Here is a 17,630-nt window from a genome sequence, read left to right as displayed (position 1 = left end):
TACTCAGTCTCAGTGTTGGTGTCAGTCTCTTGTCTATTTCTCTGTCTCTCAGTCTCAGTGTTGGTGTCAGTCTCTTGTCTTTTTCTCTGTCTCTGTCTCTCAGTCTCAGTGTTGGTGTCAGCCTCTTGTCTATTTCTCAGTCTCAGTGTTGGTGTCAGTCTCTTGTCTATTTCTCTGTCTCTCAGTGTTGGTGTCAGTCTCTTGTCTTTTTCTCTGTCTCTGTCTCTCAGTCTCAGTGTTGGTGTCAGCCTCTTGTCTATTACTCAGTCTCAGTGTTGGTGTCAGTCTCTTGTCTATTTCTCTGTCTCTCAGTCTCAGTGTTGGTGTCAGTCTCTTGTCTTTTTCTGTCTCTGTCTCTCAGTCTCAGTGTTGGTGTCAGTTTCTTGTCTATTTCTCTGTCTCTCAGTCTCAGTGTTGGTGTCAGTCTCTTGTCTATTACTCAGTCTCAGTGTTGGTGTCAGTCTCTTGTCTATTTCTCTGTCTCTCAGTGTTGGTGTCAGTCTCTTGTCTATTCCTCTGTCTCTCAGTGTTGGTGTCAGTCTCTTGTCTATTTCTCTGTCTCTCAGTCTCAGTGTTGGTGTCAGTCTCTTGTCTATTTCTCTGTCTCTCAGTGTTGATGTCAGTCTCTTGTCTTTTTCTCTGTCTCTGTCTCTCAGTCTCAGTGTTGGTTGTCAGTCTCTTGTCTATTTCTCTGTCTCTCAGTGTTGGTGTCAGTTTCTTGTCTATTTCTCTGTCTCTCAGTCTCAGTGTTGGTGTCAGTCTCTTGTCTATTTCTCTGTCTCTCAGTGTTGTTGTCAGTCTCTTGTCTTTTTCTCTGTCTCTGTCTCTCAGTCTCAGTGTTGGTGTCAGTTTCTTGTCTATTTCTCTGTCTCTCAGTCTCAGTGTTGGTGTCAGTCTCTTGTCTATTTCTCGGTCTCTCAGTGTTGGTGTCAGTCTCTTGTCTATTTCTCTGTCTCTCAGTGCTGGTGTCAGTCTCTTGTCTATTTCTCTGTCTCTCAGTCTGTTGGTGTCAGTCTCTTGTCTATTTCTCTGTCTCTCAGTGTTGGTGTCAGACTCTTGTCTATTTCTCTGTCTCTCAGTGTTGGTGTCAGTCTCTTGTCTATTTCTCTGTCTCTTGTCTATTTCTCCGTCTGTCAGTCTCAGTGTTGGTGTCAGTCTCTTGTCTATTTCTCAGTCTCAGTGTTGGTGTCAGTCTCTTGTCTATTTCTCTGTCTCTTGTCTATTTCTCTGTCTGTCAGTCTCAGTGTTGGTGCCAGTCTCTTGTCTATTTCTCAGTCTCAATGTTGGTGTCAGTCTCTTGTCTATTTCTCCATCTGTCAGTCTCAGTGTTGGTGTCAGTCTCTTGTCTATATCTCAGTCTCAGTGTTGGTGTCAGTCTCTTGTCTATCTGTCTGTCCCTATCTCCTCCCTTCCACCCCCCGTCCCTCTCTTCACCATGATCTTGGATGTGTAGGCACTGTTGATAGCGATGGCGTTGACCAGTAGTTCTAGAGTCTTGGGGTTGACCTGTTTTGGTTCCGGAACTGACCGGTGGTGCTGGTCACCTACAAACACACAAGACACACTTTACTACTGGGACACTGAGTGTGTGTGTGTGTGTGTGTGTGTGTTACCTAGGAAGGTCTGTACGACAGTCATGCGGTTGGTGGTCAGAGTGCCGGTCTTGTCGGAGCAGATGGCCGTAGCGTTCCCCATCGTCTCACATGCATCCAGGTGGCGAACCAGGTTATTATCCTTCATCATTTTCTACAGGAGGAGAGAGGAACACCTGCCGACTAGGGTTAGCTAAAATGGTAAAACTACCAGTTGGGTAAAAGCTCTGAGCAATGCAACGGACCAAACACCTTACAATGTTTTAAATATTTAAAAATATTTTTTAAGTACAATTGTAACATCTAAAGGTTAGACAGATCAATCTAAGTAAAATCATTTTTAAAAACAGAACCAGGTTTTAAAAAACAAATGGAAGTATAAAGGTAGTTTTGTTCCGACCCCAAAAAGCGGTTAAATACGTGTAAAACTGAAAGTGTTTCATGAGTTTTCTTACATCTCCTAGATATAGGACAAACACTTCAGAACCTTGTTTCTTGTGATTTAGTTTTACACGTAAAGGGGTCCTACAAGTCTAAATCAAATAGCTAAATAATTCATAGTATGACCATCTTCAAAACAATCCCATACGTCACCTTAGACCCTCCCTCTCAACGTCACCTTAGACCCTCCCTCTCAACGTCACCTTAGACCCCCCCCTCTCAACGTCACCTTAGACCCCCCCCTCTCAACGTCACCTTAGACCCCCCCTCTCAACGTCACCTTAGACCCCCCCTCTCAACGTCACCTTAGACCCCCCTCTCAACGTCACCCTAGACCCCCACCTCTCAAAGTCACCTTAGACCCCCCCCCTCTCAACGTCACCTTAGACCCCCATCTCTCAACGTCACCTTAGACCCCCATCTCTCAACGTCACCTTAGACCCCCCCTCTCAATGTCACCTTAGACCCCCCTGTCAACGTCACCTTAGACCCCCCCTCTCAACGTCACCTTAGACCTCCCCTGTCAACGTCACCTTACACCCCCCCCCTCTCAACGTCACCTTAGACCCCCCCCTCTCAACGTCACCTTAGACCCCCCCTCTCAACGTCACCTAGACCCCCCTCTCAACGTCACCTTAGACCCCCACCTCTCAACGTCACCTTAGACCCCCCCTCTCAACGTCACCTTAGACCCCCCTCTCAACGTCACCTTAGACCCCCACCTCTCAACGTCACCTTAGAACCCCCCCTCTCAACGTCACCTTAGATCCCCCCTCTCAACGTCACCTTAGACCCCCCCCTCTCAACGTCACCTTAGACCCCCCCCTCTCAACGTCACCTTAGACCCCCCCTCTCAACGTCACCTTAGACCCCCCCCTCTCAACGTCACCTTAGACCCCCCCTCTCAACGTCACCTTAGACCCCCCCTCTCAACGTCACCTTAGACCCCCCCTCTCAACGTCACCGTAGACCCCCCTCTCAACGTCACCTTAGACCCCCCTCTCAACGTCACCTTAGACCCCCACCTCTCAACGTCACCTTAGACCCCCCCTCTCAACGTCACCTTAGACCCCCATCTCTCAACGTCACCTTAGACCCCCCCTCTCAATGTCACCTTAGACCCCCCTGTCAACGTCACCTTAGACCCCCCCTCTCAACGTCACCTTAGACCTCCCCTGTCAACGTCAACTTAGACCCCCCCCCTCTCAACGTCACCTTAGACCCCCCCTCTCAACGTCACCTTAGACCCCCCTCTCAACGTCACCTTAGACCCCCCCTCTCAACGTCACCTTAGACCCCCCCCTCTCAACGTCACCTTAGACCCCACCTCTCAACGTCACCTTAGACCCCCCTCTCAACGTCACCTTAGACCCCCCCCCTCTCAACGTCACCTTAGACCCCCCCCTCTCAACGTCACCTTAGACCCCCCCTCTCAACGTCACCTTAGACCCCCCCTCTCAACGTCACCTTAGACCCCCACCTCTCAACGTCACCTTAGACCCCACCTCTCAACGTCACCTTAGACCCCCCCTCTCAACGTCACTTCAGACCCCCCCCTCTCAACGTCACCTTAGACCCCCCCCTCTCAACGTCACCTTAGACCCCCCCTCTCAACGTCACCTTTAGACCCCCCCTCTCAACGTCACCTTAGACCCCCCCCTCTCAACGTCACCTTAGACCCCACCTCTCAACGTCACCTTAGACCCCACCTCTCAACGTCACCTTAGACCCCCCCTCTCAACGTCACTTCAGACCCCCCCTCTCAACGTCACCTTAGACCCCCCCTCTCAACGTCACCTTAGACCCCCCCTCTCAACGTCACTTTTAGACCCCCCCCCCCTCAATGTCACTTTTAGACCCCCCCTCTCAATGTCACTTTTAGACCCCCCCTCTCAATGTCACTTTTAGACCCCCCCTCTCAACGTCACCTTAGACCCCCCCCCTCTCAACGTCACTTCAGACCCCCCCTCTCAACGTCACCTTAGACCCCCCTCTCAACGTCACCTTAGACCCCCCCCTCTCAACGTCACCTTAGACCCCCCCTCTCAACGTCACCTTAGACCCCCCTCTCAACGTCACCTTAGACCCCACCTCTCAACGTCACCTTAGACCCCCCCTCTCAACGTCACTTCAGACCCCCCCTCTCAACGTCACCTTAGACCCCCCCTCTCAACGTCACCTTAGACCCCCCCCTCTCAACGTCACCTTTAGACCCCCCCTCAACGTCACCTTAGACCCCCCCCCTCTCAACGTCACCTTAGACCCCCCCTCTCAACGTCACCTTAGACCCCCATCTCTCAACGTCACCTTAGACCCCATCTCTCAACGTCACCTTAGACCCCCCCCTCTCAACGTCACCTTAGACCCCCCCCTCTCAACGTCACCTTAGACCCCCCCCTCTCAACGTCACCTTAGACCCCCCCTCTCAACGTCACCTTAGACCCCCCCCTCTCAACGTCACCTTAGACCCCCCCTCTCAACGTCACCTTAGACCCCACCTCTCAACGTCACCTTAGACCCCACCTCTCAACGTCACCTTAGACCCCCCCTCTCAACGTCACTTCAGACCCCCCCCTCTCAACGTCACCTTAGACCCCCCCTCTCAACGTCACCTTAGACCCCCCCTCTCAATGTCACTTTTAGACCCCCCCTCTCAATGTCACTTTTAGACCCCCCCTCTCAATGTCACTTTTAGACCCCCCCTCTCAACATCACCTTAGACCCCCCCCTCTCAACGTCACTTCAGACCCCCCCTCTCAACGTCACCTTAGACCCCCCTCTCAACGTCACCTTAGACCCCCCCCTCTCAACGTCACTTTTAGACCCCCCCTCAACGTCACCTTAGACCCCCCTCTCAACGTCACCTTAGACCCCCCCACTCCCCAACAGCCATTTCTCCAGCATGGCCACAAAATGGTTGCTCAGAGAAACAAACCAACAGCATCGACACCACACAGCCAAACACCATGTGTCAAACTCATTCCAACGAGGAACGTGTACTTGATTGATTAAGGTCACTTATTCATGTATTGTATTATTGGTTGTCTGATGTCTGGGTACGTATTATTGGTTGTCTGATGTCTGGGTACGTATTATTGGTTGTCTGATGTCTGGGTACGTATTATTGGTTGTCTGATGTCTGGGTACGTATTATTGGTTGTCTGATGTCTGGGTACGTATTATTGGTTGTCTGATGTCTGGGTACGTATTATTGGTTGTCTGATGTCTGGGTACGTATTATTGGTTGTCTGATGTCAGAGTACGTATTATTGGCTGTCTGATGTCTGGGTATATATTATTGGTTGTCTGATGTCTGGGTACGTATTATTGGTTGTCTGATGTCTGGGTACATATTATTGGTTGTCTGATGTCAGAGTACATATTATTGGTTGTCTAATATCTAAATATCCAGATTTATCCCACTGCAGTTAAATAAACACTGTGATCCTGATTTAGCCCACTGCAGTAAAGGGTTAACTGGAATCCCAGGGTAGATTGAGTATCACCATAAGACTGATCTAAATCTTAATCAGTTACACAATATTCTTTAAATTCCCAATCTGACCCTCAAACCATCACGGTCACCTAATAATCCCCAGTTTACAATTGGCTCATTCATCCCCCTCCTCTCGCCTGTAACTATTCCCCAGGTCGTTGCTGCAAATGAGAACGTGTTCTCAGTCCACTTACCTGGTAAAATAACGGATAAACGAAAAAAAGTTTGTTGTTGTTTCCCTTATCACCCTTACTAAGGGAGGACATGAAGGAAATGTATGTTTAGGCTGTACGAAGTTGTTGCTGTTAGTTTATTCCTGTGAGCAACCATTTTGTGGCCATGCTGTCTTGAAGAAATGTTTGGGGTCGATGGTTCTGTATGATACGTGTTGAGTTTGACCGTCAGTGAGTTTATTCATGTGACAATCTTCAAGATGTTCATTATGTCCAGGCAGTTTATTGGCAGCGCCCTCCAATAAGGTGACTGTCATTTGTATTTCTAAAATATCAATTTTTTTATCATGTGCATTCAGAAATGATTCAGACCCCTTGACTTTTTACACATTTTGTTACGTTACAGTTTAATTCTAAAATTAATTACATAGTTTTTTTCCTTCAATCTACACACAATACCCCAAAATGACAAAGCAAAAACAGGTTTTTAGAAATTTTAGCAAAGTTATTAAAAATAAAAGATGAAATGTCCTTTTTTCCATCAGTATTCAGACCCTTTACTCAGGACCTTGTTCAGCACCTTTGGCAGCAATTACAGTCTTGAGTCTTCTTAGGTATGATGCTACAAACTTGGCAAACCTGTATTTGGGGAGATTCTCCCATTCTTCTATGCAGATCCTCTCAAGCTCTGTCAGGTTGGATGGGGAGCATCACTGCACAGCTATTTTCAGTTATCTCCAGAGATGTTCGATTGGGATCAAGTCCGGGCTCTGGCTGGGCACTCAACTCCTGCGTTTTCTTGCCTGTATGTTTAGGGTTGTTGTCCTGTTGGAAGGTGAACCTTCTCCCCAGTCTGAGGTCCTGATAATTTTGCACGCCCAATTTTTCAGTATTTGATTTGTTAAAAAAGTTTGAAATATCCAATAAATGTCGTTCCACTTCATGATTGTGTCCCACTTGTTGTTGATTCTTCACAAAAAAATACAGTTTTATATCTTTATGTTTGAAGCCTGAAATGTGGCAAAAGGTCGCAAAGTTCAAGGGGGCCGAATACTTTCGCAAGGCACTATAGATACTTTTGTACCTGTATCCTCCAGCATCTTCACAAGGTCCTTAGCTGTTGTTCTGGGATTGATTTGCACATTTCGCACCAAAATACGTTCATCTCTAGGACACAGAACGCATCTCCTTCCTGAGTGGTGTGATGGCAGCGTGGTCCTATGGTGTTTATACTTGCGTACTATTGTTTGTACAGATCAACGTGGCACCTTCAGGCATTTGGAAATTGCTCCCAAGGATGAACCAGACTTGTGGAGGTCTACAATGTTTTTTCTGAGGTCTTGGCTGATTTATTTGGATTTTCCCATGATGTCAAGCAAAAAGGTACTGAGTATGAAGGTAGGCCTTGAAATACATCCACAGGTACACCTCCAATTGACTCAAATGATGTCAATTAGCCTATCAGAAGCTTCTAAAGCCATGGAATTTTCCAAGCTGTTTAAAGGCACAGTCAACTTAGTGTATGTAAACTTCTGACCAACTGGAATTGTGATACAGTGAAATAATCTGCCTGGAAAAATTAATTGTGTCATGCACAAAGTAGATGTCCTAACCGACAAAAAGACATTTGTGAAGTGGTTGAAAAACAAGTTTTAATGACTCCAACCTAAGTATATGTAAACTTTGCTTCTACTTCCAGCTTCTACGTACTATTTACATTTTATGGTCTATTTTACAATAGTTATATTTTGTTTGTTTTTACTCCTGTCCTTCCTCAACCTCTCTCATCTATTACTGATGTCCTTCCTCTACCCTCAACCTCTCTCATCTATTACTGATGTCCTTCCTCTACCCTCAACCATCTATTACTGATGTCCTTCCTCTACCCTCAACCTCTCCCATCTATTACTGATGTCCTTCCTCTACCTCTCTCATCTATTACTGATGTCCTTCCTCTACCCTCTCCCATCTATTACTGATGTCCTTCCTCTACCCTCAACCATCTATTACTGATGTCCTTCCTCTACCCTCAACCATCTATTACTGATGTCCTTCCTCTACCCTCTACCTCTCCCATCTATTACTGATGTCCTTCCTCTACCTCTCCCATCTATTACTGATGTCCTTCCTCTACCTCTCTCATCTATTACTGATGTCCTTCCTCTACCCTCAACCTCTCTCATCTATTACTGATGTCCATCCTCTACCCTCAACCATCTATTACTGATGTCCTTCCTCTACCCCCAACCTCTCCCATCTATTACTGATGTCCTTCCTCTACCTCTCTCATCTATTACTGATGTCCTTCCTCTACCCTCTCCCATCTATTACTGATGTCCTTCCTCTACCCTCAACCATCTATTACTGATGTCCTTCCTCAACCTCTCTCATCTATTACTGATGTCCATCCTCTACCCTCAACCATCTATTACTGATGTCCTTCCTCTACCCTCAACCTCTCCCATCTATTACTGATGTCCTTCCTCTACCTTCAACCATCTATTACTGATGTCCTTCCTCTACCTCTCTCATCTATTACTGATGTCCTTCCTCTACCCTCAACCATCTATTACTGATGTCCTTCCTCTACCCTCAACCTCTCCCATCTATTACTGATGTCCTTCCTCTACCCTCAACCATCTATTACTGATGTCCTTCCTCTACCCTCAACCATCTATTACTGATGTCCTTCCTCTACCCTCAACCTCTCCCATCTATTACTGATGTCCATCCTCTACCCTCAACCATTTATTACTGATGTCCTTCCTCAACCTCTCTCATCTATTACTGATGTCCTTCCTCAACCTCTCTCATCTATTACTGATGTCCTTCCTCTACCCTCAACCATCTATTACTGATGTCCTTCCTCTACCTCTCTCATCTATTACTGATGTCCTTCCTCTACCCTCTCCCATCTATTACTGATGTCCTTCCTCTACCCTCAACCATCTATTACTGATGTCCTTCCTCTACCCTCAACCATCTATTACTGATGTCCTTCCTCTACCTTCAACCTCTCCCATCTATTACTGATGTCCTTCCTCTACCCTCAACCATCTATTACTGATGTCCTTCCTCTACCCTCAACCTCAACCATCTATTACTGATGTCCTTCCTCTACCCTCAACCTCTCCCATCTATTACTGATGTCCTTCCTCTACCCTCAACCATCTATTACTGATGTCCTTCCTCTACCCTCAACCATCTATTACTGATGTCCTTCCTCTACCTCTCTCATCTATTACTGATGTCCTTCCTCTACCCTCTCCCATCTATTACTGATGTCCTTCCTCTACCCTCTCCCATCTATTACTGATGTCCTTCCTCTACCCTCAACCATCTATTACTGATGTCCTTCCTCTACCCTCAACCTCTCCCATCTATTACTGATGTCCTTCCTCCACCCTCAACCATCTATTACTGATGTCCTTCCTCTACCCTCAACTATCTATTACTGATGTCCTTCCTCTACCCTCAACCATCTATTACTGATGTCCTTCCTCTACCCTCAACCTCTCCCATCTATTACTGATGTCCTTCCTCTACCCTCAACCATCTATTACTGATGTCCTTCCTCTACCCTCAACCATCTATTACTGATGTCCTTCCTCTACCCTCAACCTCTCCCATCTATTACTGATGTCCTTCCTCTACCCTCAACCATCTATTACTGATGTCCTTCCTCTACCCTCAACCATCTATTACTGATGTCCTTCCTCTACCTCTCTCATCTATTACTGATGTCCTTCCTCTACCCTCTCCCATCTATTACTGATGTCCTTCCTCTACCCTCTCCCATCTATTACTGATGTCCTTCCTCTACCCTCTCCCATCTATTACTGATGTCCTTCCTCTACCCTCAACCATCTATTACTGATGTCCTTCCTCTACCCTCAACCTCTCCCATCTATTACTGATGTCCTTCCTCTACCCTCAACCATCTATTACTGATGTCCTTCCTCTACCCTCAACCATCTATTACTGATGTCCTTCCTCTACCTCTCTCATCTATTACTGATGTCCTTCCTCTACCCTCTCCCATCTATTACTGATGTCCTTCCTCTACCCTCTCCCATCTATTACTGATGTCCTTCCTCTACCCTCAACCATCTATTACTGATGTCCTTCCTCTACCCTCAACCTCTCCCATCTATTACTGATGTCCTTCCTCCACCCTCAACCATCTATTACTGATGTCCTTCCTCTACCCTCAACTATCTATTACTGATGTCCTTCCTCTACCCTCAACCATCTATTACTGATGTCCTTCCTCTACCCTCAACCTCTCCCATCTATTACTGATGTCCTTCCTCTACCCTCAACCATCTATTACTGATGTCCTTCCTCTACCCTCAACCATCTATTACTGATGTCCTTCCTCTACCCTCAACCTCTCCCATCTATTACTGATGTCCTTCCTCTACCCTCAACCATCTATTACTGATGTCCTTCCTCTACCCTCAACCATCTATTACTGATGTCCTTCCTCTACCTCTCTCATCTATTACTGATGTCCTTCCTCTACCCTCTCCCATCTATTACTGATGTCCTTCCTCTACCCTCTCCCATCTATTACTGATGTCCTTCCTCTACCCTCAACCATCTATTACTGATGTCCTTCCTCTACCCTCAACCTCTCCCATCTATTACTGATGTCCTTCCTCTACCCTCAACCATCTATTACTGATGTCTTTCCTCTACCCTCAACCATCTATTACTGATGTCTTTCCTCTACCCTCAACCTCTCCCATCTATTACTGATGTCCTTCCTCTACCCTCAACCTCTCCCATCTATTAGTGATGTCCTTCCTCTACCCTCAACCATCTATTACTGATGTCCTTCCTCTACCCTCAACCATCTATTACTGATGTCCTTCCTCTACCCTCAACCTCTCCCATCTATTACTGATGTCCATCTGGTTTTATTTTTTATTTTCCCTATCTTTTAAACTGGGCTCTTTCACAAAAGTTCTTAACCCATAGACGTTTTATGGACATTATTATTACATTAGTTATCTTGTTGTTATTTGTTATTATTAGTCCCAACCTTCAGCTCCATTCAACCCCTCCCATCGATCTCTGAACACCATCCAGTCTCAACCTACAGCTCCATTCAACCCCTCCCATCTATCTCTGAACACCATCCAGTCCCAACCTTCAGCTCCATTCAACCCCTCCCATCTATCTCTGAACACCATCCAGTCCCATCCTTCAGCTCCACTCAACCCCTCCCATCTATCTCTGAACACCATCCAGTCCCATCCTTCAGCTCCACTCAACCCCTCCCATCTATCTCTGAACACCATCCAGTCCCATCCTTCAGCTCCATTCAACCCCTCCCATCTATCTCTGAACACCATCCAGTCCCAACCTTCAGCTCCATTCAACCCCTCCCATCTATCTCTGAACACCATCCAGTCCCATCCTCCAGCTCCACTCAACCCCTCCCATCTATCTCTCAACACCATCTATATTGAATTTCTATTTGCCATATATTTTTCAACTAGCACTGTGAGATATTTTTCGACTAGTAACTGGAAGGCTGCAAGTTCAAACTCCCGAGTTGACAAGGTTCTGCCCCTGAACAGGCAGTTAACCCACTGTTCCTAGGCCGTCATTGAAAATAAGAATTTGTTCTTAACTGACTTGCCTAGTTAAATAAAGGTAAAAAATAATATTTAGGTGCCTTTTAACTCCAATCGGGCTGACATGTGCCTTTTACTGAGGAGCGGCTTCCGTCTGGCCAATCTACCATAAAGGCATTCAACAAAGTACTGAGTAAAGGGTCTGAATACTTGTAAATGTGATATTTCAGTTTTTAATTTGTAATAAATCTCTATAACCTGTTATTGCTTTGTCATTATAGGGTATTGTGATGTCATTATGGGGTATTGTGATGTCATTATAGGGTATTGTGATGTCATTATAGGGTATTGTGATGTCATTATAGGGTATTGTGTGTAGATTGAGGGGGAAAAAAAGTAATTTAATCATTTTTAGAATAAGGCTGTAACGTAACAAAATGTGGAAAAGGTCAAGGGTTCTGAATACTTTCCGAATGCACAGTAAATATAGTAATACTACAGTATTTAGGCAATATTATTCGAGAGTATTTTTTCATTTGGGTTACCTGTAAATGTTCAACATATTTGAACTAAGACCACAATGGAAATACATTGAAAGCTGCAATAGAACCTTTTGGGTGTTAATCTCAACAAATGTATTCATTAATTGTATTCACATTTATGGTTGTATTGTGTTTTTAAATACTCAAATAAAATTAATCAATCAAGGTATACTACCGTGTGGGGTAGAATATTCTACACTACAAAACACTACAAAACTCTATATTAAGCACTACACAATCGAGGGGGCATCGAGGGGACATCGAGGGGGCATCGAGGGGACATCGAGGTGACATCGAGGTGACATCGAGGGGACATCGAGGGGGCATCGAGGGGACATCGAGGGGGCATCGAGGGGACATCGAGGGGGCATCGAGGGGACATCGAGGGGGCATCGAGGGGGCATCGAGGGGACATCGACGGGACATCGAGGGGGCATCGAGGGGACATCGAGGGGGCATCGAGGGGACATCGAGGGGGCATCGAGGAGACACCCCAAAGACAGCACATTCAAATAAAAACAGCATCGACAAATCTAGCAGTAAAGCCAATCGATCATTCTAACGTAAGCACTGTGAGATCGAGGGATACTGGTGTATTTGACAATATACAACAACATTATATAGTACATTGCTTTCAGATAGTATTGTTATTCCACATTACAACCTGAATTTAAAATGGACGCCACATTTTGTTGGGATACAGCCTGAATTCAAAATGGATTCAATTATTTGTTTTGTGTCACTAGCCTACAGACAAAACCCCATAATGATAAAGTGGAATTATGTTTTTCAATTTTTTTACTAATGAATAAAAAAATCTAACGCTGAAATGTATTGAGTCAATAAGTATTCAACCCCTTTGTGAATCCTAAATAAGTTCTGGAGTAAAAATATGTGTAACAAGTCACATAACTAACTTTGACTCTAATAGTTTAACATGATTTTTGAATGACTTTCTCATCTCTGTACCCCACACACACAATTATCTGTAAAGTCCCTCAGTCAATCAGTGAATTTAAAACACAGATTCAACCACAAAGACCAGGGAGGTTTTCCAATGCCTCGAAAAGGATGGCACCGATTGGTAGATGGGTGAAAATAAAGTAGCAGACATTGAATATCCCTTCGATCATGGTGAAGTTATTAATTACACTTTGGATGGTGTATCAATACACCCAGTCACTACAAAGATACAGACATCCTTCCTAGCTCAGTTGAGAGGAAGGAAACCGCTCAGGGATTTCACCATGAGGCCAATAGGGACTTTAAAAGGGCTCCCGAGACGCGCAGCGGTCTAAGGCATTGCATCTCAGTGATAGAGGCGTCACTACAGGTCCTGGTTTGATTCCAGGCTGTATCACAACCAGCCGTGATTGGTAGTCCCATAGGGCGGCTCACAATTGGCCCAGTGTCGTCCGGGTTTGGCCTGGGTAGGCCGTCATTGTAAATAAGATTTTGTTTTAACTGACTTGCCTATAAAGGTTAAATAAATAAAAAATAAAAAAATGGAAAACACAAGGCCAAATCTACACTGGAGTTGCTTACCAAGAAGGCAGTGCATGTTCACGAGTTACAGTTTAGACTTAAATCTGCTTGAAAATCTATGGCAAGACCTGAAAACGGTTGCCTAGCAATGATCAACAACTAATTTGACAGAGCTTGAATAATTTTTTTAAGAATAATTTGCAAATCATGCACCATCCAGGTGTGGAAAGCTCTTAGAAACGTACCCAGAAAGACTCACATCTGTAATCGCGGCCAAAAGTCCTTCTACAAATTACCGACTCAGGGGTGTGAATACTGATGTAAATGAGATATTTCTATATTTCATTTTCAATAGATTTGCAAAAAGGTCTGAAAACATATTTTCACTTCGTCATTATTGGGTATTGTGTGTAGATGGGTGAGAGAAAAAACATATCAATTGAAATCATTTTAAATTCAGGCTGTAACACAACAAAATATTGGAAGAGGTAAGGGGTATGAATGCTTTCTGAAGGCAGTGGAAGCACTACACCGTCGAAGGATTCTTCAGTGTGAAGGACTCTACAGGATACGACAGTTAACCTCAGAATTCTACATATAGTACTATAGTAAACTGGAGTATGTTGTTGTGTGGGTTTGCCCAATCCCAAATTGCCCCATATGCCCTACATAACTGTGAAGATCTGATTGGACAGCTGTTAGTGATAGTGTCAGTGATTGGCCATTTGGAAGCTCCAACATATTGCTTGCTACCTGCTACTGTTATTCCTACCCTCTCAGATCTCTAACAAACAAGTACACGTTTACCCAAACATACACACCCATCCTCACGTACCTTGACAGAGTAGGCCAGTGATATGGTGACAGCGAGCGGCAGGCCCTCAGGTACAGCCACCACCAACACAGTCACTCCGATGATGAAGAACTTGACAAAGTACTGGACATAGACTGGAGTACACTCTGCTAGCCACACACGATCTGGAAACATCAACTTATTAAATATTATGTTATTATTACTATATACAGAGCATTCTGAAAGTTTTCAGACCCCTTGACTTGTTCTACATTTTGTTAAATTACAGCCTTATTCTAAAAATTATTAAATATTTGTTTCACATCAATCTACACACAATAACCCATAATGACATCACAATAACCCATAATGACATCACAATAACCCATAATGACATCACAATACCCCATAATGACAAAGTGAAAACAGGTTTTTAGATCATTAAAAATAAAACCAGAAAGGAGGTGACCAAAAACCCGATGGTAACTCTGACAGAGATCTTCTGTGGAGATGGGAGAACCTTCCAGAAGGACAACTAACTCTGCAGCACTCCACCAATCAGGCCTTTATGGTAGAGTGGCCAGGAGGAAGCCAGTCCTCAGTAAAAGGCACATAACAGCCTGCTTGGTGTTTGCCAAAAGGCACCTAAAGGACTCTGACCATGAGAAACAAGATTATCTGGTCTGATGAAACCAAGATTGAATTATTTGGCCTGAATGCGAAGCGTCACGTCTGGAGGAAACCTGGCACCATCCCTACGGTGAAGCATGGTGGTCGCAGCATCATGCTGTGGGGATGTGTTTCAGCGCAGAGACTGGTCAGGATCAAGGGAAAGATGAATGGAGCAAAGTACAGAGAGGTCCTTGATGAAACCTGCTCCAGAGCGTTCAGAACCTCAGACTGGGGGCGAAGGTTCACCTACCTGGAAGCCAGTGGAGAGTGCGGAGGAGTGGGGTGACATGAAAGAACTTGGGAAGGTTGAACACCAGGCGGGCTACGGCATTCTGGATAATCTGCAGAGTTTTGATGGCACAAGCGGGATGCCAAGCCAACAGCGAGTTGCAGGAGTCCAGACAGGACTGGTTCCTGTGGGAGGTAGGGTCGTACTCTATGGATGTTCCTCTTCCTGTGTGAGGTAGGGTCGTACTCTACGGATGTTCCTCTTCCTGTGTGAGGTAGGGTCGTACTCTACGGATGTCGTAGAGCATGAACCTGCAGGAGCAGGTCACTGGCTTGATGTTTGCAGAGAACTACAGGGTGTTGTCCAGGGTCACACGAAGGTTCTTTGCACTCTGGGAGGAGGACAATGTGGAGCTGTCAACCGTGATGGAGAGGTCTTGGAGAGGGCCAGTCTTCCCTAGGAGGAAGAGTTGCTCTGTCTTGTTGACCTTGAGGTGGCTGGCCAACGTCCAAGCTGAGACCTCTGCCAGGCCACCTGGGTGTCAGAAGGGGGAAGGAGAAAAGTAGTTGAGTGTCATCCAAATAGCAGTGATAGAAGAGACCATGTGAGGATATGACGGAGCTGAGTGACTTGGTCTATAGAGAGTAGAGGAGAGGTCCATCCTCATAGCAGTGATAGGAGAGACCATGTGAGGATATGACAGAGCTGAGTGACTTGGTCTATAGAGAGTAGAGGAGAGGTCCATCCTCATAGCAGTGATAGGAGAGACCATGTGAGGATATGACAGAGCTGAGTGACTTGGTCTATAGAGAGTAGAGGAGAGGTCCATCCTCATAGCAGTGATAGGAGAGACCATGTGAGGATATGACGGAGCTGAGTGACTTGGTCTATAGAGAGAAGAGGAGAGGGACTAGAACCGAGCCCTTGGGAGAGTACATGAGCCCGTTGGAGAGTACATGGTGCAGACAGATGAGAGCAGCCTGCCACATAGAAGGTATATAATAATATAATATTATAATGATGACAGAACTACGTGAGTTTTGTATTTTGAATTTCCTGGTCGCATATTTAGATTTGTGGTTGCAACTATGATTCGAGTGTAATTTTATTTTTCAAGCTTGTATCATGAGGAGTGAAAGATTTAACAAAAGTCATAAAAGGAAGTAATTTGACATTTGAAAACATTCAATAAGCATAATTTATTTTCAGAATTATTACAAGTCCATTTACGTGTATGAATATTCTGATGTTAATCAAAAATACACTTGCAGATTTTGAAGCTGCACACACTTGGAGTTCTGTCACTATGTTCACGTTACCAATTAAAAAATGAATTTGATCTGGGGGCAGGAGCTTTAACTCCTGACCAATCATTTCCATCTGTCAAAAACACATTCGCCTAAACATTGGCTGGATTGTTCCATCAATCAAATCTGAGGAAGTAGCTACCCACATGGGCAATAGAGGATGAGGTAAATGAAAATAAAACGATCTACTTGAACGTAATGGTCTCGTTTCTCTTTGTAAATATATTTTTTTGTGAAGTCATGACTGTAGTTTTCTTATCATGTGATATATAATGGTACATTTCAGAGGAACTCCAGACCAGCCATTGACAGCAACTATTGGGCTCCTGAGTGGCGCATCTCAGTACAAACGGCGTACCTGGCTCGAATCCAGGCTGCACAACATTGGGAGTCCCCATAGGGTGGTGCACAATTGGCCCAGGTTTGGCTGGGGTAGGCCTATGTTATGTAACTGATGTGAAATGGCTAGCTAGTTAGCGGTGTGCGCCCTAATAGCATTTCAATCGGTGACGTCACTCTCTGAGACCTTGAAGTAGTTGTCCCCCTTGCTCTGCAAGGGGCGAGATGGGTAACGATGCTTCGTCAGTTGTCGATGTGTGCAGAGAGGGTCCCTAGTTCGAGGAGAGGGATGGAAGCAATACTGTTACATCTACACTACCTTTCAAAAGTTTGGGGCCACTTAGAAATGTCCTGGTTTTCCAAGAAAACATGCAAAATGAATAGGAAATATAGTCTTGAAAAATAATGATTTTTAATTGAAATAATATTTGTGTCCTTCAAACTTTGCTTTCGTCAAAGAATCCTCCATTTGCAACAATTACAGAAAGTTGCAGACCTTTGGCATTCAAGTTGTCAGTTTGTTGAGCTAATCTGAAGAGATTTCACCCCATGCTTCCTGAGGCACCTCCCACAAGTTGGATTGGCTTGATGGGCACTTCTTATGTACCATTCGGTCAAGCTGCTCCCACAACAGCTCAATAGGGTTGAGATCCGGTGACTGTGCTGGCCACTCCATTATAGACAGAATACAAGCTGACTGCTTCTTCCCTAAATAGTTCTTGCATAGTTTGGAGCTCTGCTTTGGGTCATTGTCCTGTTGTAGGAGGAAATTGGCTCCAATTACGTGCCATCCACAGGGTATGGCATGGCGTTGCAAAATGGAGTGATAGCCTTCCTTCTTCAAGATCCTTTTTACCCTGTACAAATCTCCCACTTTACCACCACCATATCACCACAGACCATCACATTGCCTCCACCATGCTTGGCAGATGGCGTCAAGCACTCCTCCAGCATCTTTTCATTTTTTCTGCATCTC

General features: G+C 45.2%; 1 protein-coding gene across 3 annotated transcripts in view; it reads right to left on the bottom strand.

The window, feature by feature from the left end:
• LOC109882373 (plasma membrane calcium-transporting ATPase 3) overlaps window positions 1-17,630 on the bottom strand; it is a 220,816-nt gene that overhangs the window by 110,988 nt on the left and 92,198 nt on the right. For all 3 annotated transcript variants that reach the window (XR_004205175.1, XM_031803547.1, XM_031803548.1), the window contains exons 11-13: window positions 14,150-14,292; window positions 1,614-1,746; window positions 1,435-1,544 (exon numbers count right to left, since the gene is read on the bottom strand). Coding sequence is in view for 2 of the 3 variants with exons in the window: in XM_031803547.1 (XP_031659407.1) it covers window positions 1,435-1,544; window positions 1,614-1,746; window positions 14,150-14,292 (386 nt within the window). In the remaining variant the exon portion in view is untranslated. The remainder of the gene's footprint in view (window positions 1-1,434; window positions 1,545-1,613; window positions 1,747-14,149; window positions 14,293-17,630) is intronic.

This window comes from Oncorhynchus kisutch, linkage group LG24 (genome assembly GCF_002021735.2).
Source record: "Oncorhynchus kisutch isolate 150728-3 linkage group LG24, Okis_V2, whole genome shotgun sequence".
Lineage (NCBI taxonomy): Eukaryota > Metazoa > Chordata > Actinopteri > Salmoniformes > Salmonidae > Oncorhynchus > Oncorhynchus kisutch.
The sequence above is the reverse complement of the archived record's forward strand: the minus strand, read 5'-3'. Positions and strand labels throughout refer to the sequence as shown.